The 25,351-nt window shown below is 35.1% G+C and overlaps 3 protein-coding genes across 13 annotated transcripts in view; 1 reads left to right on the top strand and 2 right to left on the bottom strand.

Moving 5' to 3' along the window:
• The window catches only part of tas2r200.1 (taste receptor, type 2, member 200, tandem duplicate 1), a 15,572-nt gene extending 15,426 nt beyond the window's left edge, over positions 1-146 (bottom strand). For all 7 annotated transcript variants that reach the window (XR_012383820.1, XR_012383818.1, XR_012383819.1 and 4 more), the window contains exon 1: positions 26-146. The gene's annotated coding sequence lies outside the window, so the exon portion shown is untranslated. The remainder of the gene's footprint in view (positions 1-25) is intronic.
• The window catches only part of p2rx7 (purinergic receptor P2X, ligand-gated ion channel, 7), a 22,044-nt gene extending 7,432 nt beyond the window's left edge, over positions 1-14,612 (top strand). Inside the window, exons 3-14 of one of the 3 annotated variants that reach the window (XM_068222891.2) lie at positions 258-291; positions 741-812; positions 924-996; positions 1,391-1,484; positions 2,111-2,191; positions 3,613-3,754; positions 6,607-6,743; positions 6,819-6,909; positions 7,001-7,066; positions 7,151-7,255; positions 8,563-8,670; positions 12,954-14,612. In XM_068222891.2, coding sequence (XP_068078992.1) covers positions 258-291; positions 741-812; positions 924-996; positions 1,391-1,484; positions 2,111-2,191; positions 3,613-3,754; positions 6,607-6,743; positions 6,819-6,909; positions 7,001-7,066; positions 7,151-7,255; positions 8,563-8,670; positions 12,954-13,508 — 1,558 coding nt within the window. In that variant the 3' untranslated portion in view covers positions 13,509-14,612. 3 annotated transcript variants of the gene reach the window in all.
• p2rx4b (purinergic receptor P2X, ligand-gated ion channel, 4b) lies at positions 13,499-25,351 on the bottom strand. Of its 3 annotated transcripts, none has more exons than XM_073909212.1 (13): positions 25,171-25,351; positions 23,645-23,863; positions 22,420-22,567; positions 20,602-20,673; positions 20,446-20,518; positions 19,657-19,753; positions 19,499-19,579; positions 18,092-18,233; positions 16,582-16,718; positions 16,388-16,481; positions 16,230-16,295; positions 16,038-16,145; positions 13,499-15,928 (listed from the first exon to the last, which is right to left on the bottom strand). In XM_073909212.1, exons 2-13 carry the CDS (start codon positions 23,773-23,775, stop codon positions 15,893-15,895), a joined length of 1,185 nt encoding a protein of 394 aa, XP_073765313.1. In that variant the 5' UTR covers positions 23,776-23,863; positions 25,171-25,351; the 3' UTR covers positions 13,499-15,892.

Below are 25,351 nucleotides of genomic sequence, written 5' to 3'. Positions count from 1 at the left end.
ACTAACAATATATGATGAAACAAACCTTATGCCTTTTCGGGGGGTTGCTGATTAAACTTGTAAACAGTCCTTTTCAGTACGAGCTCTAGTTAAACTGTTATGAAACGTCCGCTTTACCTTCTGCTCTCTCATTTATTTTCTGCTCTGAAAAACGGATTTCCTTTCAAAATAAAAGTCCCCCACAAATAATAGAAATTAAATGATCTTTAAACATGAAGAAATGCAAGATAACACCTTAAGTCTGTTACAGACGTTGTGTGGGATGTGGTGGATTACAGTGGACCATCTCAGGTAAATAGAACCAGGAATTATTAATATATTTAATTATAATAAATTATATTTATTTATTATTTATTTCATTACATTTATTATTTTTTTATTTCTTGACGCACCTATGCAAAGTTTTTTTCCCAGTATTTTAAGTGTAATGTTTGGCACGCATATACAATGTAACAAAAATTGCTTAAATCAAAAGGTTTTACTAACAGACCTTCTCATTTATGTCTAAAAATAACAAAATATTGCTGACATTTTTCTAAATTGTACATACCTTTTACTTTTGCACCAAATCTCAGGTGAAAAATTCTCCCCTACAAAATAGTAGATTATTCAGTAAATATGCATCTATGACATTTCATATTTTGGCTTTCTTTTAAATATTTTTTAGCAAAATATAAAATATAAGCTGCAGACCTCTGGATGAGTTGACATGGAATGACCCTTTTATTTTATTTTGGCAGGGAAAGAACTCATTTTTCGTTGCAACAAATGCAATTGTCACAAAGAACCAAAAACAAGGTAACTGCGCAGAGGTAAGTGCAGTTTTATTTCAGCGTGAGTTTATGATGTTTGTTTTCATTGTGGTACCTTATAGCCACTGTCCTTTTAAGGCAAAGTTAAGCAGTTCTATGCTCACTCTTCAGATCCTTCCAAACGGGAAGCTGTGTCGAACAGATAAAGACTGTGAAAAAGGGTTTTCTGACCAGCATAGCCATGGTAAGGTTACAATATATACTGTAAAGTAGCATTGCATGTGCTTTAGGAAGCATTAGATTATGCATTTCTAAAATGAACTATGGTTTTATATTGTAGTAAAGTCTAATAACAATGTTTGTTTTTTATGCATTGACTACGATTCACATAACTAAAGTTTTACTACATATACTACGGTTAAACAATGGTTAGTCAAGCAAAACTTTGCTGAATTTGTGGCTACAATGTTTAAATGAAACAAATCATGTATTTTTATTTTATTTGTCTTAAAACCATGGTAACTTTTTCATTTTGGTCATACCAATTAAAATTTGATAAGAAATTAAATGTAATTGAATTTGAATATTAAAAGACATAAGTATGTGCGCTCTGATGTTTATCTTAGTGTTTTTTTAAGGTGTTCAGACAGGTGCCTGCGTGAAGTTGGAGATACTAAAGAAAACATGTGAAGTTACAGCTTGGTGCCCTATTGAGAACAAGAAGAATCCCAGGTGCCATTTTACAGTGTGATAAATAGATAATTTGTGGAGCACAAAATTATAATTATGATGAATGTCTGTGACATTTATTGTATAAGAGATTTAATTTCCTTCATTTTTCTTTGGGTTAGTTCCTTATATATTAGGGGTCACCACAGCGGAATGAACCGCCAACTATTCCAGCATTTGTTTTATGCACCAAATGCCCTTCCAGCCACAACCCAGTACTGGGGAATATATGAGAGATGTGGTATTAAATAATGTGGCATTTTACACACAAAAGCTATCAGTATAATTCACATCTGTTTTCATTAGCTCAATATTCCATAAATATATATATATATTATACAGTTCATTGTATGGAATATCTAAAGGTAAGGTATTAATATAGAAACAGTTACGTTATTTGTGCAAACAATTATAAATACACTGACATGGACATTTGCAAGTAAAGCTCTTTGTCAACAAAGACCAGTTCATCATCAGCTTTGCCCCAAAATAAGTAAATCTGCAGTGCTGCCAGAGACTTTTGAGGAACCCATTTGAGGAAGTTTCCCTTTAATGTGGCACTTTCATATAAACTGAGATTCTATATACAGATATGTTCTAATGTCACACTTTCATTTCTCTCTCCCCAGACCTGCTCTTTTGGCTGCAGCAGAAAATTTCACTGTGATGATCAAGAATAACATCAGATTTCCAGCATTTAACTACATAAGGTATTTTACTTTTAACACAGAAAACGTTATTTTAATTACTCTACAGATGTTTATACACTGATATAACTCATGAACTGTTATTCATATACACTTTCAAACACTAATAAGAAACTCATAAGCAGTATTTGAGGTTATTAACCTGAAGAAAGCCCAGGGTAATAATTTAAACTGATTATTTAATCATCTTTTTATATTAATCCCTACCACCACATAAATGCCTGTTGAAAGCACCTCAAAGCATTGTACATTGAAACACAGTTGAGTGGGCTTGACAAACCACTTGTATGAAACACTTTCCTCTTCATATGCACCAGACACTTTTTTATAAACACACCATGTTACAAAAACTCAGTAATAAAAATTAGTACAAAATTAGAAAAAAGTACATTATACTGTATAACTGCAGATTAGGCATGAGCCGGTATAAGATTCTGATGGTATAATAACCTTGGGTAAAAATATCACGGTTTTGCGATTTCACGGTATTGTGATTACTGCTCTAAAACAAGTTCTTTTTAAAAGTCTTGGTAAAAAAACAATCCTATTGAACATGATAAATATATATATTTTAATATTTAAACATGTCAACCTAATTAATTCGAATAAGTCATTGACTTCTGCTGTATTTATTAGTTTCAAAAACCGATTTCTTTTCAACATGAAAACGCATCATTGGATATCTTTCTTTTCTTTGGATATAAAGTAAAGCCACTGCACTGTTAAGCACTACAGCATGTTGGATGTTAGTTTATAAGAGATTTGTTTTTCAGATATTTCCTGAATCATGGACTGACCAGTAGCTTGTAATGTGGAGGGTCTTATTCTGATGTTGCCCTAATAAACTCAATAAAATAGTTGTAAAAAATAATAACTTATAAATACCTTAGGAACGGTATAACAGAAAATTTTAACGGTTTTAAAACCTTGACTTTTTAGAACCGCGGTATACCTTCAAACCGGTTATCGCCCCATGCCTACTGCAGATTAACTATATTTCTTTCAATTCAATTAATCTTTATTTCTATAGCGATTTTACAATGTAGGTTGTGTCAAAACAGCTTAACATAGAAGTTCTAGTAAACTGAAACTGTGTCAGTCCAGTTTTCACAGTTGAAGTTCAGTTTAGTTCAGATCAGTATGGTTTAAATTTCACTGCTGAAAGTCCAAACAAGCAGCTCCACGTGTCCCAAACCAAGCAATACAGTGGCAACATTGGGAAGGAACAAAACTTTACCAATTGACGAAAGTTAAGGAAAAAAAACCTTGAGAGAAACCAGGCTCAGTTGGGCACACTCATTTCTTCTCTGGCCAAACTTCCTGTGCAGAACTGCAGTCTAGGCGCCGGAGACTGGAGAACTGTTTATCTATTTGACAGCTGTACTGTTCACACCACTTTTAAAACTTGAATATTTTTGATTTAGGAGAAACATCTTGTCTGAAATGAAGGACACTGACTTTAAAGGCTGCATCTATCACCGCTACAAAAATCCATACTGCCCCATATTCAGACTGGGAGACATTGTGGCTGAAGCCAAGGAGAAGTTTTCAGAGATGGCAGTGGAGGTAAGAAGAATATTAAGAAATAAACTAGTAAGGGACTATTGATGTCAATCAACATATATTTGTACAATTGAAGTCAGAATTATTAGCCCCCCTGAATTTCTGTTTAACTGAGAGCAGATTTTTTCAACACATTCTAAACATAATATTTTTAATAACTCATCTCTAATAACGGATTTATTTTATCTTTGCCATGATTCATTCATTCATTCATTTTCTTGTCGGCTTAGTCCCTTTAATAATCCGGGGTCGCCACAGCGGAATGAACCGCCAACTTATCCAGGAAGTTTTTACGCAGCGGATGCCTTTCCAGCTGCAACCCATCTCTGGGAAACATCCACACACACACACACTCATACACTACGGACAATTTAGCCTACCCAATTCACCTGTACCACATGTCTTTGGACTGTGGGGGAAACCAAAGCACCCGGAGGAAACCCAGGCAATGGCAGGGAGAACATGCAAACTCCACACAGAAACGCCAACTGAGCCGAGGTTCGAACCAGCAACCCATAGACTTTCTTGCTGTGAGGCGACAGCACTACCTACTGCGCCACGGCCTCGCACTTTGCCATGATGACAGTAAATATAATTTGACTATATATTTTTCAAGACACTTCTATACAGTTCAAACTGACATTTAAAGGCTTAACTAGGTACGTTAGGTTAACTAGGCAGGTTAGAATAATTAGGCAAGTTATTGTATAATGATGTTTTGTTCTGTAGACTGTCGAAAAAATATAGAGCTTAAAGGGGCTAATCATTTTGTCCTTAAAATTGTTTTAAAAAATTAAATTGCTTTTTCTAGCCAAAATAAAACTTTCTCCAACAGAAAAAATACTATGAGACTTACTGTGAAAATGTCCTAGCTCTGTTAAACTAAAAATATTAAAAAAAAAAAAAAATCAAAGGAGAGCTAATAATTCTGATCTTAACTATATATATTTTCTCAAATATTAGCCTTCCAGTGATTTCTTTTTCAAATATTTATTGTTTAAAAAAAGCAAGGAATTTTTCACAGAATGTCCTATGATATTTTTTTTCTTCTGGAAAAATTATTATTTGTTTTATTTCAGCTAGAATAAAAGCAGTTCTTATAAATAAAAAAAAACACTTTAAGGCCAATATTATTAGGCCCCTTAAGCAATATTTTTTTGATTGTCTATAAAACAAACTGTCAGAAATTGGGGTGGGGGGATGGGGGGGATATACAGGGGAGCTAAAAATTTAGGAGGGCTAATATTTCTGACTTCAACTATATATAAATAAATAAATATTTGTAAAATGTGAAAACTGCTGAGATCAAAATTATTAGAAACTATTATTTTAGAAATTATATTTTTCGTATATTATATCTTACTTAAGAGATTATATGTTTCGATTGCCTAAAGCAGTGTTTCCCAACCCTGTTCCTGAAGCCACACCAATAGTACACATTTTCAACCTCTTCCTAATCAAACACTACTGATTCAACTCATCAGACCATTAAAAGAGATTCCAAAACCTGAAATGAATGGGTCAGCTAAAGGAGACATCCAAAATATGTCCCTATCAGGTTTTTTTTGCCCTCGAGTCATTTGATTTTGAGTTTCTACCGATACTGAAACCTGATCCGATACTATTATAATACATAAAGGCTTAGTAGAGACATGGGAGCTACGGACAAAATCCATATGTCTGTGGTGACAAAACATGGGGTACATCTTGTAACAGGACAAATAGTTTGTCAGAAATCTTCTTATAAAGAGCCGGCAGAGCTTTTTTGTAAAATAATGGTGAGACGGTATTTCACATTGGGGTTCTACATTTGTTTTTGAGGTGTCTTATCAGGTTTGTCCTTTCCACTTCTCGCAATGCCAAGTTTACATATCTCACAATGGCAATGTTGGCAATGGCAATGTTGTCGTCATCAACTTTATAATACCTCCAAACCACAGACATACTCGCGCTTTCCGCTTCAAGCTGTCTCCGTGTTCTTCTTTGCCGGCATTTAATCAATAGAGTCTCTGCAACAGGGCGAGGCAGTGGCGCAGTAGGTAGAGCTGTCGCCTCACAGCAAGAAGGTCGCTGGATCGCTGGTTCGAACCTCGGCTCAGTTGGCGTATCTGTGTGGAGTTTGCATGTTCACCCTGTCTTCGCGTGGGTTTCCTGTCCAAAGACATGCGGTACAGGTGAATTGGGTTGGCCAAATTGTCCATAGTGTATGAGTGTGTGTGTGAATCTGTGTGTGGATGTTTCCCAGACATGGGTTGCAGCTGGAAGGGCATCCGCTGCGTAAAAACTTGCTGGATAAGTTGGCGGTTCATTCCGCTGTGGCGACCCCGGATTTATAAAGGGACTAAGAATACACACATACACACACACATACATTTTTATTTGAGTCCTGATCGATAACATGTGATCGGGCCCTATTTTTGATCACGTGATCAGATCTGGACATCCCTACTATTGGTGTGCCTCCAGGAACAGGGTTGGGATGCACTGGCCTACAGAACAAACCAATGTTGTCCAATGACTTGCCTAATTAACCTAGTTCGCCTAATTAATCTAGTTAAGCCTTTAAATTGCACTTTAAGCTGAATACTAGTATCTTGCAAAACAACTAATGTACTTTATTGTGTACTTTAATCATGGCAAAGACATTAAAAATTAGTTTTTAAATTGAGCTAATAATAATAACTGACACACAAACACATTGAAACAAACAAGAGATAAAACTAGAAATGCTGAAGATAAAAAACAAGAAAACTACTTAATTTAGTTATGGTTCTTTAAGTACTAAACAAAAAGAACAAATGTTTAGGCTAGTCTTGTCTGTTGTCTCATCATAACTATCAGCATCTTCTTCACAGGGTGGTGTGATTGGGATCCAGATCAACTGGGACTGTGACCTGAACCGCTTCTTTCACAGCTGTTTACCCAAATACTCCTTCCGTCGCCTGGATGAAAAAGAAAGCAACCGAACCCTGTACCCTGGACTCAACTTCAGGTGTGAACAACCCAAATCCTCTTAAAAAGCATGTCATCTCTTAAACGCTCCTTTCTCATAGATATCATTTAATAGGTTTGCGAGATACTCAACGGTGAATGGCGTGGAACAGCGCACTCTCTTCAAAATGTATGGCATTAGGTTTGATGTGATGGTGTTTGGGAAGGTGAGACTATATGATTCCATACGGTCATGTTACTTTGCATGTTAGTTTTAGCATAAGGATTCACATAATTAGCTTTCTATATTCTTCACAGGCTGGAAAGTTCAGCATCATTCAGCTAATCATCTACATTGGGTCTACGCTCTCGTATTATGCTATTGTGAGTAAACCCACAGACAGTGTCTCGCAAAAAATTTTTGTAAAAAAGTGTAAAATTATTTATTTACTATTGAATTTTATTTAGACAACTATATTTCTGGACTGGCTTATTGGTACCGGCTGTTACTCCAAAGAGGCAAAACAGAACTACACCGAGAGGAAGTTTGAGGCCGTTCAAGACCGAGAAGAGGTGAACACGTTAATGTTCACTTTAGTTCACAGATTTTTTCTTCAAGTTTTTTCTTCAAGAAGTTATCTTTAACCCTAAATGGATTAAGCAGTGTAGAGTATTAACAGGAAATAATGGAGAGAAGGGAAGGATCGGCAAAGGAATCTAACTCAGATCGTCGTGAGCTATATGTTGACACACCTAACCACTAGGCTATTGACACAGACTTAAAGAAGTTATTTTGAAGAATGTTTGAAACAGGTATCCATTGATATCCATACAGTAGCTGTTTTTCCATTCCAAATGCGCATTTTGAAGTATTTCATGAGAAACGAGGGATAGAACTGCCAAATTATGAATAAAAATGCGTAAAAGGTTGTAAGTGTAAAATGTATAACATGAGTAATGAGAGATGGAAACACATTTGCTAAATAAAGTAAAGGTGCGTCCCAAATTGTTTGAATTTCCGTTTAGTAAAAAAAAAAACACTAGTGCTCCATTTGTGTCGACACTACATATACTATGCTGTTGAGTGTGTAAGTGCATAAGTACATACTGCATGAGTGCATAGTGTATAGTGTGCCATTTGGGACGCAGCTTCTGACTTAATGAAAATTACACCCATGTGAAGCCATTTTGCTTGCCTTGTTTACTTTTTGTTACTAGGTTACCAATACTATAGTCGGCTACTCTAAAACACATCTAATTCACATTGGGGTTTTACAATTTTTTTGCAAACATTTGAAAATATTTGCTTCACGTAAGGGCGGCACAGTGGCTCAGTGGTTAGCATTGTCAACTCACAGCAAGAAGGTTACTGGTTTAAGTCTTAGCTGGGTCAGTTGGTATTTCTGTGTGGAGTTTGCATGTTCTCCTCTTGTTTGTGTGGGTTTTCTCCTGGTGCTCCAGTTGAGTTTGTATCTGTGTGTTCTAGTACTGGGTTTGGGCTTAAAGGGCATCCGCTGCATAAAGCGTATGCCGGAATAGTTGGTGGCTTATTCTGCTGAGGCAACCCTTAAAAAAAGAGTAAAGCGAAGGAAAACCTATAAATGAATGCTTCACATTAGGATGAAAAGTCACCTATGGATGTCAATGGTTATCAACATTCTTTAAAATATCTTCTGTTGTGTTCAGCAAAAAAAAAAAAAAAAAGTTACTCATAAAGGTTTGAAATTTGAAATTTACGGTGAGTAAATGGTGAGTATTTCTTTTCATTTTGTGGTGAACCATCCCTTAAAATACAGTTAGTGCTTTAAACAGACACATTTAAAGCTTTTATTGGGATTTTGTATGCAGGCATCTAACCAGGGGTTTTGTGTTTGTTGCAGTGCTTCCTTTGTGTGTCATTTGTGGACGAGGACAATTTAAGAGTGGTGAAAAAATCCCGAAAGAAAAGACTACAGGAGACAAAACCCCTTTCTTTACACCAGCGCAAAGTAAGATCCTTCTGTTATATTTTCACTCACATTATACACACTCAAAGTAATGATATATTTTATATAAGATATAACATCAAAGTTATATCTTGATTATTAGTATGAAGGTAAATCAGGAGCAAAACTCAATAGTTTGCAATTCTGTGACCAATGAACAACGCCAGTCAGTGTGCCATGGCAAAATATTTGAATGAATATGCATCAATAATTAAAAAAAAGGTTTGGAAAGGTTTTGTTAATTATCATTCATTTTACGTGGGTTTTAAATTTGACATAAGGATTACCTTCATATATTAGTGACACCAGTGGTTGTTGAATAAAATGCATCCTGCAATTTATTGGGTTGCGGCTGGAAGGGCATTCGCTGTGTAAAACTTACGCTTGATAAATTGGCGATTCATTCAGCCGTGGCAACCCCCTGATGAATAAAGGGACTAAGCGGAAGGAAAATAAATGAATGAATGATGAGAAACAAAAAAGATGCTTCAGCGAAAATCTCATAAAGAATATTTAGACACATCCACAGTACCGAATGTGCAGTTTAGATTTACATGCAAGCAGGGCTTGACATTAACTTTTTTGATCACCAGCCACAGTGGCTAGTAGTTTTCCAATGTTACTAGCCACTCTGCATTTTCACTAGCCACAACTTTGTTGTTGGGAAAATATTTTTATATGCATAAATATGACTTTGACATGCTAAAATTACTTGATTAAGATTTTGTGTTATGCCCACATGCCTCCTCATTCATTTCACGTTTTGTGTGTCGTGTATGAGCAAATGTGTGACATGACTTTTCAGAACTTAAAATTAAGGATTTACCTAATTTATCTCTGACGACACCAAACAAGAATTATTTCTTAGCCACAAATTTTAAATGTGTCAAAACAAGCTAAATATAGCTGTATACTATACTTTTTATTTAACAAAACATTTCTTTAAAAACAACCAAGGAAAAACAATTGACTTTTACAAAGAATTATTGTCGTGTATCACAAATATGCAGAGTAATCTGTCCTCGCTAAAGGTCTCTCAGTTCACCAGTTAACTACACATAAACGAAGAGTTAATCTCATATTAAAGCAATGTTGTTGTAAAAATGATAATTAAACCATATTAACAAAAATAACCATAAGCAAAAGAAAGCAGGTGATAAACATACTATAATAATGGAAGGATGATAACACGGTTAAGGTCAATTAATAATCTGTTCAAAGCGAAAGCAACCGGTGCTGCATACAAAAAGACATACTTGGAGCTCTTGAAAGCAGCAAGACTGTGTGTGCATTAGCATTACTCTTTTGCCTGACTATTCGATTGCCTGAGATCCGATCACAGTTGCGTTCCAGGCATGCGTGCTTCAAGGAAGGGAACAGGAGCGCGCACGCGCTTTAAACAGTCGCGCGCATCACATCAGCTGTTAGCACGAGTGATTAACCTCTCATTCGGTATTCATCTGCTTTCTTCTGCTCGCAATTTTTTTGTTAGTCGTGCTGTTTCTCCGTTCTAAGATCACATTTGAACGCATATTGGGTCATTCTTGTAGTCAAACCCTGCTTTTAAGAAAACCACAATTTAAAAATTATTTTCAACCAGCCAAAGTGGCTAGTGGGAGTGTCTGTCTAACCCGCCAAAGCTGAAATCTACCCGCATTTGGCGGGTTGGCGGGTGTTAATGTAAAGCCCTGCATGCAAGTATGTTCTTCACTGTTTCCTCTCAATAGCAACATAAACACGTGACAAAATGGCATTGGTGAGAAAACAGCAGTTAAGAAAAATCTGATCACAGTTATATGGATATGTTTGCACAAGCTAGGAGGCTAAGGAAGGATTTGCTTTGTAGTTTTCATTATATGCTGTTTACAAAAAAATGTGATGACTACATTGGAAAACATTAATATAGCACCATGCATCTGTCAAAATGGATTTTGTTGTGTTTTTAGTTAAACTAAATTAAAAGATAAAAGATTCTGCCCAAAAAAAGACTCTGTCATCATTTACTCATCTTCATGCCAGTACAAAGTGACTCACTTTAACAGTAATAAAGCACCCAGAAGACTCTGCAAACACTGCATGTGACTCATAATTTCCCGTGTTGTGATGGATAAAATTGAAAAAAAAAAAAAAAACTTTTTAAAATCATAAACTGTACTATACCAGCAATATTGTCAGTCAATTCATATTTTACACTGGTTTGCGACCATTATTTTACTTAAATCAATAAATGGTAAGTCAGCAGCATTTCCTTTTTTTGGCTGACATGCTTGAGTGCTTTCTCAGCATATTTTAATCACAACGTCAGCATGTCTCGAGGACAAAAATGGGATTTCAAGCATCAAAAAATAATACTAAGCAAAACTAAACGAACATGATGAATTATACCATGATTTTCTGAAGATAAATACAAAATACAGTCAGTAAAATGCCATTCAGAGTAAAAATAGTTTAGAAAAAGAGTAGTTTAGAAAAAAATTATAAATTATTAAAAGGCTATTTAAAGATCACAGTGGAGCTCTAAAATACTCAATAACTGCCATTTATGATTTTAAATATTTATACTTTATCCTTTAAACCACTAGAATCTTGCCCAGTGGTTAGAATGTTTTTAAATGATTTAAATCGCAGTACAAAAATTGTGTGATTATTCTTTAATATAGTTTAATCAGCACAAGACTGAATAAGTATGGGGTGGCACGGTGGCTCAGTGGTTAGCACTGTTGTCTCACAGCAAAATGGTCGCTGGTTTGAGTCACAGCTGGGCCAGTTGGCATTGATGTGTGGAGTTTGCATGCTCTCTCCATGTTTGCGTGGGTTTCCTCCGGGTGCTCCAGTTTACCCCAGATTTTCTCTATTAGTGATCGCGAATACATGAATCTTTTTAACCGCATCTTCTAAGTGAAATAGTTGAACTAGTTCACCAAATCGAACTGAACCTTTTGAAACGGTTCGCATCTCCAGTAAGCACTCTTATCCACAAACTACTTTTTAACATGCCTAATATCTCCTCTGACTCTAAATATACCAATATATATTGTTATAGAGTTATTAGAACAGTACACTGAGATCAGATTTGAGATTTAAGGTTCGCGTCAAAGATCTGAACTTTTCATCACTACTGTGTGTTTAACCTCAGAAGCAGGCTTGCACACATATTTTACTTAAGGGTGTTATCTTGTGGGCCGCTGTATTTGAATTAGAGGATGGGTAGATGGTAGTGGTAGATGATAGTGGTTGTGTCCTCTAAATACGTTTCAAAAAATGTAGGGTTGAGTTTATATTAATATACATTATTTATAATATGCTTATTTAGAAAAAAAACTAAAACTATTACTGAAAGTAATAAAAACTAAACTAAAACTAAGCCATTTCAAAATATTGAAACGAATAAAAACATGGAAATCTGCCTCTAAAAGCTAATTCAACCTAATTAAATTTGAAAACAAAAAGTAAAAACTAAACTCGTTCATTCATTCATTCATTTTCTTTTCGGCTTATTCCCTTTATTAATCTGGGGTCGCCATCGCAGAATGAACCGCCAACTTATCCAGCACAATTTTTACGCAGCGGATGCCCTTCCAGCTGCAACCCATCTCTGGGAAACATCTACACACACTCATTCACACTCATACACTACTGCCAATTTAGTTTACCCAATTCACCTGTGCCACATGTCTTTGGACTGTGGGGGAAACCGGAGCACCCGGAGGAAACCCACGCGTACGCGGGGAGAACATACAAACTCCACACAGAAATGCCAACTGACCCAGCCAAGGCTCAAACCAGCAACTTTCTTGCTGTGAGGCGACACCACTATCTACTGTGCCACCGCATCGCCCCAAAACGAAACTAAAACTAATAAAAAATCCAAAACTATTATACCTTGCTGTGGCGACCTCTAAAATGGAGAATAAACCTGAGGAAAATTAATGAATGAACTAAGGTTTGCTTGTTTTGACACATTTTTTAAAATATGTGGCTAAGAAATAACTCATTAGAATGAGTTTCTTTTCTGCTGGGCCATTAAAGAAATCCTAAGCATTTAACCCTATATGTCTAAAATTTCATTCTTCATGGTCTTAAAAAGTCTCAATTTTGACTTGGTGACATCTGCTGAAACACTGGTAATACATCGTTAAAATGAAAAATGCTTTATTGCCGACTATACCTAAAATTATTTTTCCATAATTTATATTAGCACTATAATATATTAGCACTCATTTTAATTACCATTTTAAAAATTGTTTTAGTTCAAGTGAACTATATTACCTCATGTCTGTTCTCAGAATGAGCTGGCCAGCATGAAGACTCTGTTGAGTGTCCTGCAATGTGGCCAAAGCAGAAGTGAGCCTGTACAAAACGGCCAAAGTGGCGGCCTAATAGTGGACGAAAACCTTTCCAGCAGGCACAATGGCAGACAAAACCCAGACACGCCATTACTGGAGACCATACAGTCTTCGTCTCCGACCTGGTGTCAATGTGGCTCCTGCCGGCCTGCCGAGACCTTACAGGAGCAACTGTGCTGCCGTTTGAAGAAAGGCCGCTGTATTACCTCTTCTCCGATCTTTTCATCACTAATTGTCAGTCGCTCTGTCCTGGAGAACGCTTTGTTCTTTGTGGACCCCCTGGCGGAGCTGCACGAGGAGTCTCAGCTGCGTCATGGGGCCTATGCTCAGTTCATCAGATGGCGGTTTGGAGACAGCACACCCAGAGATGCTCTTCCAGTAATACCCAGCTGCTGTATATGGAGGATCAGAGCAGAATACCCCAGCCCTGACGGCACATATCGTGGCCTTAGATCGTTTCAGGTCATAACGTCTCAGACAGAGGTCAACAGATGACAGACTTTAATCATTTAATGATGAGACATCAGTCAGAAATCAATCAGGATGACAATGCCTTATGATTGTGCTTAAAAGGGAATGATACTAACTACAGTCTGTGATACGCAATGTGATAGGATACTTTTAAAGCCTTAACCTGCAGAAATACCAAATGATGTATTATGCATTGTTTTAGTAAAACAGATGCCTTTAAAAATGAATCAAGAGGTCAAGCATGCACAGCCAAACTGATTTGCTAATTATTGTGTTATAAGACACCGAATACCTTTACATGGACACCAATAATCCGATTTTAATACGATTAAGACAATGCTCTGATTAAGAGTCAGCCATGTAAACAGCGATTTTTGATTAGCTTAATTCAGCTCAAGTCATAATCAAGCTAAACAGAAATTGGATTTAGACACATGGAGTATGCAGATTTTAGTCACATTGTTGAAGCTTAGTGCAGAAATGTAAACACTTTAATCCAACTATTACCGTCATGTAGGAATTTTCACCGCATTTTGTGACAGGATACACTATTCTCTGCACCTACAGAGTAAAGGACCATAGACACATACACTGTGAAATGCTGAGTTTTTTTTTCTTCCAGTTTGTGTGTGGTATCAAATTCCATTAAACTACTAAAATGTCCCTGAATGAAAGTTAAAATGCCAAACTGCAGTTAAGGTCGACAAATTAAAAATTAACACCCAAAATTACATGAAACTCCGGAGGACACGTGGATAGTGTGATGACGAAATGACGTTAATCGAATTATGTGCTTTAACATGTAAAACAGGATCATGAAAGGAACATTCAAAAAGCAACTCATTTAAACACCTTAACCATATTATTGTCCTATTCAGATTAAGACAAATAATTACTTTGATTACTGATGTCCATGTAAACAGTGACTGGTGCACTCATAAACTGAAATAATATGCTATATGTTAATCAAGATGCATTAAATTAAAAACATTTTGTTCTGCTTAACATTTGACAAAAGTATTAAGTGGCGAAACTGGCTGATAATACCCAGCTGATAATGTTACAAAAGAGTTTTGTTTTAAATAAATGCTGTTCTTCTGAATTCATTAAAGAATTCTGGAAAACAAATGTCTCCTGGAATCCATCTCTTTTAACATTGATATTAATAACAGTTTGTTTATGTGAATCAAATCAGAATATTAGAATTATTTTTAAAGGATCATGCGGTAACACTTTACAATATGAGACATATTTAATGTTAATTTGTGTACTTCATAAATCGAACGAACAACGAGCAATACATTTATTAAAGATTGTCTTCATGTTTGTTAATGTTAATGAAAATACAGTTGTTCATTGTTATTTCATGTTAATTTGCGAAAATTTACTAATGTCAACAAGCACTGCCATTGATATTAATAATACATTAATAATACATAATTCGCTGTTCATTATTTATTCTTGTTAGTAAATACATTAACTACATGTCCCATATTGTAAAGTTTTACTAATCACATGACACTGAAAATTCAGCATTACCATCACAGGAATAGAACAATTACATTTTAACATCTATTATAATAGAAAACACTTCTAACTGGATACAGAAGTTTGGCAAACAAACGTTCATGGTGGATGGAATGTTGTCATCTTCAAGTCATCTTTATTTCAGAATGTTGTACAGTACATAATGTGTCAAAGTAGATTTACGGAGATGAACAGACAAGACAGAAAAAGCAATTATCAGTAAGTGTGAAAAGATCAATTCAGTTTATGTTGCAAGATAAGTTTAACCCAAACCCTGGGAGATTCTCCTCTGGATGGATGGATGGATAGATAGAGTTTAACATGATTTAGCAATATTAGCATGATTTTAGCATATTGTTAACAATGTGTTTGTTGTTATACTTAGACTAGCTACGTGTTTTCAACTTTATTTAGCATGTTGCTTACACATTTCATCAAATCAGAAATGTTTTGCATGTTATCATGAGCATGTTAGCATGTTTTGTGTGTTCCCTCATGAAAATGAACCATGATTTTCATTATAGTAAAGTGCAACCATTGTTTTAGGCAAATTGAAGACTATTTGTATAATCACCATTTTACTACAAACACAGTTGAGCTTGATTTAGCATGTTGCTAACATTGTAAACATGTTGTTAGCATTATTTAGCACAATGCCAGCTTGCAGGATTCAGTGTATTGTAGACATAATGATACCATATTGTCATCATTTAGCACATTTCTTGTTATTGTTGTATTGTTGTTCAAAAAATGCTGCTTTGGTGAACAAACCTCCAAAAACATTGAAATCATATCGCAAACCTCAAATATTTGAATGACAGTGTATGAAAATGAAAATAATATTTTCCATCTTGATGCTTTTAAGTGTTCACTCCACTCCATCAAGGAGTCCCGTAGGAGCTCTGGTCTGTGAAGCTCTATAACAGTAAAAACATAATGTACTTATATACATATAGTGATAAAAGTTAAATATATAATGATATAATGAACATAACAAACAAAACTGTTTAACAGTCTTCTACTCACAAATGTCTCACTTTCATCCTTTGGTTTGAGATGCTTAAATTTGTGTTTAGAGTAGTATTCGCTATCACTCAAACAATTAAGCATAAACCAGTCACAGATGACCTTCATCTGAGAAACAGCAAGGACACACAGCTGAATCAGAGGCGTTCATGTAGATAGGTGGTTAAATTAAAATACCTAACCAGTGCTTACCAGGTTAAGAAGGGCAAGAGCGGCACCAACGTTCACAATAGTGGGCACAATATTAAATTTACCAGCCTAAAGAGACAGAAAAATCCAATGAGTGAAGGTTGACAAAAAAAAAAAAATGCTGATTATGAAGTCAAATGAATAGAAAGTAGCAGACTAACCATTCCAAACACTATGACGTCAAAGCGGATTCCAAAGGCCTTTATCAGTGTCCGCGTTTCAGTGTTTTCATTGTTCATGTAATATTTTGCATATCTGTGGGGACGAATAGTGATACGTTTAGAAATAGAGATAGCTTTAGATGCAAAACATGCTACAATGATCATTAAAAAGATAATCAAATGAACTCCTTTACCTGAAATTGTAACCAGGGGCAACATTATTTTCAGGATTTTTGTTGTCGAGTCTCCTGAATGAATACTTGGGAACACAGAAGCGTTCATTGAAGTCCAAGTCACAGCTCCAGTCAATGAAAATACCAATAATGCCACCCTTTTAAAATATTTATATATAAAAAACACATTATGAACTACTCAAATACACACGTAAAACCAACATAGGCTCATTCTGAAAACCTACGCCTCTATACATTTTGCAAATTATGTAGTCAGAAGTCTACAAGGCTGCATTTCTTTTTTTAAAACAAACAATACGGGGCAGTATGACGCCGGTCCTTTTCAGGCTTACCAGCTGACCGCTTCCCTATGGATGGCTTTCTCGATGTTACCAGTTTGTTCAGTAGCGCGCCATGTATGTCGGCGAACTTCAGATGCAGAGCGGAGTTGACCACAATGACGGGGTTTGAGTTGGGTGAAGAACAGTCCAGAAAGCAGGTAAAACAAAAACAGAAGCCAAAAAATAAAATAAACAAGTCCTTAACAGAGTGAGAATGTAGTAAAATCTGAAAAATCTGCTTTTCTTTTTCTGGATTGCTTTTTAAAACTGTCCACTGGGTTTAGGAAAGTGGTTAGGCAGGTTAGTCTGTGCTTTTGAAAACACTGTTGGTTGGGTTTAAGGTAAGTCAGTCTATCAGACTGTCAAGCAATCAATTGACAGCGACCTCTGGTGGATTTACGCGAGAACAGCAAGTGCGAATGGCATTAGTGAGAAAAATTTGAGATCTCAAAAAGTGTACACAGCAGCCCCTGGTGGATTCGCAAAAACTGCAAAAAACGTAGCTCCTAGGACGTATTTGGCGCTCTCTAGAAATATATGTAGAGGTATGTTTTCAGAATGAGCCTGGGTTGCGTAAAACAAACTAAATACAGTTCACAAGTTTGTGTTCAGCCAAATTTAATATTTTTTTAAACAAAGACAATTGTTATTTTGAAATATTATTACAAGTTAAAGCAGTTGTCCTGTTTTCCTGTATTTTAAAATTCAATTCAGCATTATTATTCCACTCTTCAGTGCCACATGATTATTCAGATCATTTAATATGCTGATTTGATTCTTTAGAAGCATTAGTGGTAGTAATTTATGTTTTACAAACCTGTGCTGCATTTACATACTTTATACATATTAGAGTAATTTAAATAACTTGATAATAATTACTAGTAGAGAATGCCTACACCTAAAGTTAAGCCTAATCATGTAAGTACCTAATATTAAACAGTAGATTATATAGTTGAGTGCACATACTGTACAATAAATGATGCAATCGATATTATTATTAAGCATTAATTATTTTCAGGATACTTTATATATTTAAATCATAAAATAAACAGCATTTACATTTTAAATTAATATCTTTATAATGCATCCTTGATAAATAAAAAATTAGCGACCGACCATAAATCTTTGAACAGTAATGCATATAAATAACAGTAGTGCAGCAGATATGTATCATTTTTGTAGATACAAACTTTGAGAGCCATGATACTGAAGTCTTCTCCTGACTCGGTCACAATGTCTCCCAGACGGAAAACTGGGCAGTGCGGGTCTGTTTTATGATTGAATGTGCAGTTCTTCAAGTATGTGGAGTTGATGTGACGCAAAATATTTCGCCTAGAAATGACACAAAACAAGACTTTGATCAAATTAACATAGAAAGAATGTTTCTCTCCTAACTAGTGATCATTTAGAGGCCGGGACACATCAAGCCATCAGCCAGTGTAGGTCCGGTTAAAGGCATTTAGATTAGCAATCATTGAAATGGCTAGATTATGTGTTGAGCTCAATGACTAAAATCGGTTATTTTATAAAAGTTTTACACATCCATGAGGTAGTTTTTCTGCCAATTTGAAAAATTTACATTTTACAAAATCAATTTTTTTATACATAGATCACAAATCATATAGCATACGTAAAAGTTGCATGATCACTCCCTTGGGCATGATACAATTGGTGTGCCTTGAAGTTGTCTGATGCACATATTAAACATAAAGGTTTGTGTACTGGGTGCAATGTCTATCCCTTGCTACTTGGAAGCATTCATCCCTATGCCCTTTATCACTTTGAAAGGTTTACACTCTGGAGTTACAGCTTCGAAGGAATTAGGTCATATGTATTACACCAACGACACGAAAGAACTTCCTTGGGGTATCATGGGGGCCATGTGTCCATCAATTGTACCTATCAAAATCCTTAACTCCAAAGTGCCCTTCGAAGTGACCAGTTTTGAGAAATTTAGTTTGGAATTACACCTTAATGTGGCAGCCATCATTGTTTTTACTCTGAAGTGCCCTTTAGAGGGCAATATATCAATTTTTTAAAGCACCACAAATATCTGTTGCTATGCTTTTATAATGATAGTGAGAGGACTTTTAGTTCCATAACATTTATGACATCAGTGTTTAGATAAAAAAAGAAAAGAAATGTAATGGAAATATGCCTATTGTTACAGATCGGTTGTAGAAATAAAACTAGAATCAGTTTAGACTTTTTTGATCTCTTAAAACTTTGCAGACCTTTAAAAAACAGCTACATTACAACTATATAAATTGTAATATAAAAATGCAAGTGGTAAAGGGATAGTTCACCCAAAAATGAAAACTGATTTACCATGCTTTACTTCTCCACTTGTGCCAAACTTGTTTTAAAATCTGACAAAGTTTCATTATTACAGCCATTGACAAAATTACAGCCATTGATTGTAATAGTATTTTTTCTTGCTACTAAAAGTAGTGAAAATCAGGGAAAGAAAGAAATTCCAAATAGTTAAGAACCACAGTATAAATTAACTTTTGGCTGAACTCTCTCATTTAGCAAAATGCTAACAACAGGTATTTTTGTAAAAATAAAATGCCTGAACTACTAATTAGTGTACTTACTTTCTGAATTTGAACTTTGGATACTGAATGTTGTTTTTGATGAGCACGGTGAAATCCTCCGCTGCGCTCAAAAGAGCAGGCCTGTACAATCACAAACTTTATTAATATTCCCAGTTTCAATTGTGCATTAAACTTGTTCACTTTTACTGAACACTCACTTTGGAATGACAGTGTCGTTTTCCAGAGGACACCATGACAGGACCTCGCAGGTTTTGATGGTTTCAGAGTATTGGACACATTTGCCCGTCTGAACGCCTGTGTGGATCACACATCAAGAAGGATGTTGATGACCATTTTACATTTAATTTACTTTTTTGCTTTGTGGCATCAAATCGTTTCATAAATGTTTTGATGATGGGAAAAAGGATGATGAAAAGCCTTTGTCACATACACTTTTACATGCAGTGAAATTGGACCCCCTTGACCATACACAAACATCAAACATATCAGGGAATGACCGGTCAACGAGAGGTAGCTTTTAGAAAGAGGAAATAAAATACATTAGGGAAGAGGGAGGCGAAAAAAGACCCTCTCAGACTGCTGTTGAAGCCCATTAGAAGAAACCCAGTTATCAAAGTTCCGAATAGATAGATATCTTCAATATCCTCCAGGGACAGAGCAGCCAGGCACACAACACGTTACTTCTCCCATCTGTTCATCATGTATCCAGCTGCAAACGTACCCGCAGGTCAGCTGGGTTCCCCCGAACACAGACTTCTCGTCAACATGGTGTCAACTGCGTTCAGAGACCAGTTGATCAAATCCATAATTTCTTATTTGTTTGGAGAGCAAGGCAAGGAGTCGCAGAGATAGAACAAGACGAGACAAGAGGAGCCAGCCAGAAGAAATATGGCACGGAGTGGGAAAAAGTGTGACTGCCTTCACTGAGAGCCAAAGAAGATTTGCAGTGTGATGCACAGAAAAACTTATTATACATGAATACATGCCATTGCCACGAATTTCTTTGAGTCCCTCTTTGCAGTCACTGTCTGATTGGCAATTAGTGAATTCACTTGGAATCTGTAAAATGGAATCAGTCATAATGCAATAAGCAATAGTTTTTCATGAGAGAAAGTGGACAGCATTAGTGTGTTTTATCATACCTCAGGACAGCTGCCCTGTGTTTGGCCTTGAGTAACAATCGCATTTGTTAAAACAAAGAAAGAGTTTTCACCCTACAAGAAAAAAACAAGGAAAAGAGTTTTTCAATCTTGAATTTAAAGAAGAGTTCACCTCGAGACCTCGAGGAACAGAAAAGATGATAGAATTTTGAAAAATGGTGATATCAATTTTACATTTCATTATTTGCAATTAAATTCAAGTTGATCGGAAAGTGTGTTTAAGGTGATTTCAAAGCAAAAGGAAATCATAATTCTACTTTTTTTAAAAACTATAAAGAGCAGAGATGCCCAAAGTAGACCGACGGGCTAAAGTTGGCCCATTGTAACCTCTCATCTGAGAAGAGAATGAGAAGAATGGAGAGGGTTGGGGCGAATGCCTTTAAAAGAGATAATTTCTAATTTGATGTAACCTTTTTTGTTTTATTGCTCAGCAACAAAAAAAAAAGAAAACTGAAATTAAATGTTTCAATTAAATTTTAAATAAATAAGATTTTTTAAAATGTAAATAAAACATTTTAAATGTCACTCGACAGATAGAGGACTATGCAGAAGACATTGGTGAGCAAATAAGGCAAAGAACTCAATTCTGTTATAAATTACATTATTTTTACTGTAATAAGTTTATTATAAACTCTCTAAAAATTATGTATTAGTTAATATAAAGCAATGTTTTCTACTTATTTTTTTAAATAGTATAAAATAAATTACCCATGGCAAGTGTGCTTTTTGGCCCTTCATAAGAAAAGGTTTGATCACCCCTGGTCAGAGGTCACTGACAAATAATGTTCCTATTGCATAAATTTATATTTTTGGGATGATATGATCATGCTGGTAATGATTTTGTTTTATTATTTAAATGTTTATATAGACGGAAGAGAGAACAGCTTCACATTTACTGTCCACAGACCCTTCATTAGAAACGCCTCACATATGCCGTAATTCGTTTGTTGTAATTTGATGCAAAGATAATAATAAATGCATAAAATATACATCGTCTAAAATGTTCAAGGATTTTAAATGCTGATGACCATTAACAATCATAACAGTCTTGTGAAAAGGGTTTCGGTTTGTGTCACACAAAGCCTTAAGGGTTTGGAATGACATGAATAAATAATTAGTTTTTAAGGAGAGATCTTTCATTTGAACACAAAGCATATTGGTGATTCTATTATTGAAGATATATTTAGCTTTTTTTAAATAAATAAACAAAAATCTTTAACCCTTTGTTGGGCTAAGAATGCACTTTAACATTGATTACAATATAATTATTTTTTAATTTCAAAAATCTTGTAATAACATTCCAAGATTTTTCCAATGAGTTTTTCCAATGAATCAGATGTCCAATAAAGAGTAAACAGAAATTCATTCCAGTGTCGTACAGAAAACATACAACTTATGAATAATACAGCATTTGCCTACCACAGGTATATATTTTCTTTTTTGTTTACTAAAGAAGAACTGACTTATTTTATTTGTCAATTCTGTTATGCAATGTCAACACTATTATCAGAGTTTAATAGCAACAAAATTCACAATTCAAACCCTTTTAATGTTAATTACCCATGACACTAATGAAGTCGTGAATACTTTTGATAAACACTCAAAAGAAGTAGTTTTGGAACATTTTCATGCATGAAAATTAAGTAAATAGTTTAAAGTGAATAAAATATACTTAAAATGTGAACATTATAGAACAAATGACTTTAAACACCAAACATACTTGCAATTTACTCCATTTAGAAACTATAACTCAGAGAAGCCGTTTTAATTTTCTATGGGTTCCTTTCAAACTTTAGGTACCTGTGGTGGGATGACATATTCAGAAGTGTCCCAAACATGAGTTCCAAGAGCAGATGAATTGGTCAGAATGTTTCCTTTCACCTTCGTACTAACTGAGCTGATCACTGAATCTCTCTCTTGATAGGCCCGTTTATACCAGCAGACATACCTTAAAAAATACAACACAGAGATATCCTGAACCATAAAGACTGCTAGAAATTTCAGTGAGTGCGACATTCACAAATGGGACAGTTTAAATTGTCATCATTTACTCATCCTCCACTTTTGAGTTTCTTCCTTCTGCTGAACAAAAAAAGATGATATTTTGAAGAATGTTGGAAAGCAACAGCTTTCGACTTCCATAGTATTTTGTGTTCTTACTTTGGATGTCAGTGGCTGCTTTTAATTCAGAATATTGCTATTATTATTTATTCAAGACATATTTTTCTGTTCATTAGAATGAACTCATAAAAGCTTACCAAATGATGAGGAAGTTTTCTTTCTTTCTTTCTTTAAGGTCTCTTTAAAATGTGTTTATTCATTTGTTTACTTCAAACCTCATAGGAATATTTAATATTAGGGTCAACTGATACATATACAGTTGAAGTCAGAATTATTAGCCCCCTTGTTTATTTTTTTCCCGATTTCTATTTAACAGAGGGATTTTCTTGACACATTTCTAAACATAATAGTCTTTAATAACTCATTTCTATTCACTGATGTATTTTATCTTTGCCATGATGACATTAAATATTTGACTAGATATTTTTCAAGACACTTCTATACAGCTTAAAGTGACATTTAAAGGCTTAACTAGGTTAATTAGGTGAACTAGGCAGGTTAGGGTAATTAGGCAAGTTTTTGTTTAACCATGGTTTGTTCTGTAGACTATCGAAAAAAAATTAGCTTGAAGGGGCTAATAATTTTGGCCTTAAAATGTTTTTTTTTTTTTTTTTTAAATAATAACTGCTTTTATTCTAGCCAAAATAAAATAAGGCTTTCTCTAGAAGAAAAAAATATTATCAGACATACTGTGAAAATTTCCTTGCACAGTTTAACATCATTTGGGGAAATTTTTGAGACAGAAAAAGAAATTTTAAAGGGGGATTAATAATTCTGACTTCGACTCTACTTGAAGTCGAGTTCTATTTTTAAGCATGTCAATGTAATTTCACTCTTATTCAACCAATTAGATAAACACAAACAGATGCAATTGTTATTTCTTTTAAAGTTGAAATATACTCACACAGCAACATATACGATGATGCATAGCTGCAACAGTCTGAAGATGAATCCCACTTTTTTGCTACTAACAACCAGAATCACCGGTGTCCCATGATCAAAAAGACAGTGGAAGCAATAAGCAGAACAGCCCATTGTTGAAGAAATGTTCACTGGGATCCTGCACTTGATGTCAGATCAGAAAGCCATGTGTGTATCCTGTAGCCTCACATCTACAACAACTCTAAAAGAATTTACACATGTTTTGAATGTCATTTCTTGTGATGCATGAATAAGGAACGTGTTTAGATATGCACTATGCAGGTATTTGGTTAAACCCTGTTAGATGGCCAGTAGCGTTTGTGCTTTGCACATTTGCAAGCCGGTATCTATGATTGTGTAAAACCTATGCAAATCAAGCGGCTAAAACACTTCAACTGTGAAGTGTTCAAGTGTGAAGGTGTGCTCCTGAACACCTTACGTGCTGTCATTACAAAGGAAAATATCAAGTATCTTATGAAGTATACAAATATTTAATATTTTGCCACTGAGTGTGCAACCCAGCAGGAATCCTGATGCCAAAACGACATAACAATTGTCACAATGCAAATCTCCTTTATATCAATTGACTACCTGGACGTCAAAACAATATCTAATGTTGGCATCAAAAATTGATTAGTCCTGTGCGTGTTTTTTTTTTTTTTTAAGCTAATGTTGAACGTCAATTTGATGTCGTTTTGACATCAAGGTAGATCCAAAATCCAGTGTGAATTTGGAGTTTAGAATTAAAGCTTGAATAAAACATTTCTTATATAATACTTTTTGTGTTGTTATTTTGGTTATTAAAAGGGCATCAATGTGTGAATTTCAAATGGGTGTCAAGGTTTTGACATCAAATAAATGATGTTTTTTAATGTCTTCTGACATCAAGGTGCTCGTTGGGATGATGTAACTGCACTACATATAAATGAAAAGTAAGTTAAACATTAAAGGGATTTTTTCATAAATCACCCACCTGTTAAAAACTTATTTGTTGAACACAAAAGAAGATATTTTAAATAATGTTGGAAACTGGTAGCCAGTTAATTCTATATTTATAATCCCTCACCTTTAAATTTCCAGCATTATTCCAAATGTCCTCTTTTGAATAGGATACAGAAACTCATAAAGGTTTGGAGCCAGGTGTCAAATCCAGTTCCTGGAGGAGCACAGCTCTGCATAGTTTAGTTTCAATCCTGAAGGACTCAATTAGTCTGATCATGTGTGTTTAATTAGGTTTAAAGCTAAACTGTGCAGAGCTGCGGCCCTCCAGGAACTGGATTTCACACACGTGCACTACTAGAGGATGAGAAAACGTACTTTTTTGGTGGACTATCCTCTAGGGAAAAAATATTTGATTGTTTTTTAAAATTACCGCTAATACTGATATAGTTTGCTTTATAACAATAAAAGTTTTAGCGCTTAAGACAATATTTTTACTGAAATAACAGCTTTTATTGACAGCGGGTTCAGAAAATGTCAGATCCTGAATGTACCTATCTGGGTAAATACCTGCAATAAAAAGGACATCAATGCTTCTGTGGCTCCGCCCAGTCATTGACACATTACATGGTAGATTGAGCCACAGAGGAGCAATAAGCACGCTGTTGAAGATCATATTGAGCAGAGCCTGGTTGTGGATAAACACAGTAGCAGCAGAAACACACACACACACACACACTCATAAATGACC

The sequence above is a fragment of the Danio rerio genome, chromosome 8 (assembly GCF_049306965.1).
Source record: "Danio rerio strain Tuebingen ecotype United States chromosome 8, GRCz12tu, whole genome shotgun sequence".
Classification (NCBI taxonomy): Eukaryota; Metazoa; Chordata; class Actinopteri; order Cypriniformes; family Danionidae; genus Danio; species Danio rerio.
Note: the sequence above shows the minus strand (reverse complement) of the source record. Positions and strands in the feature narration are given on the sequence as shown.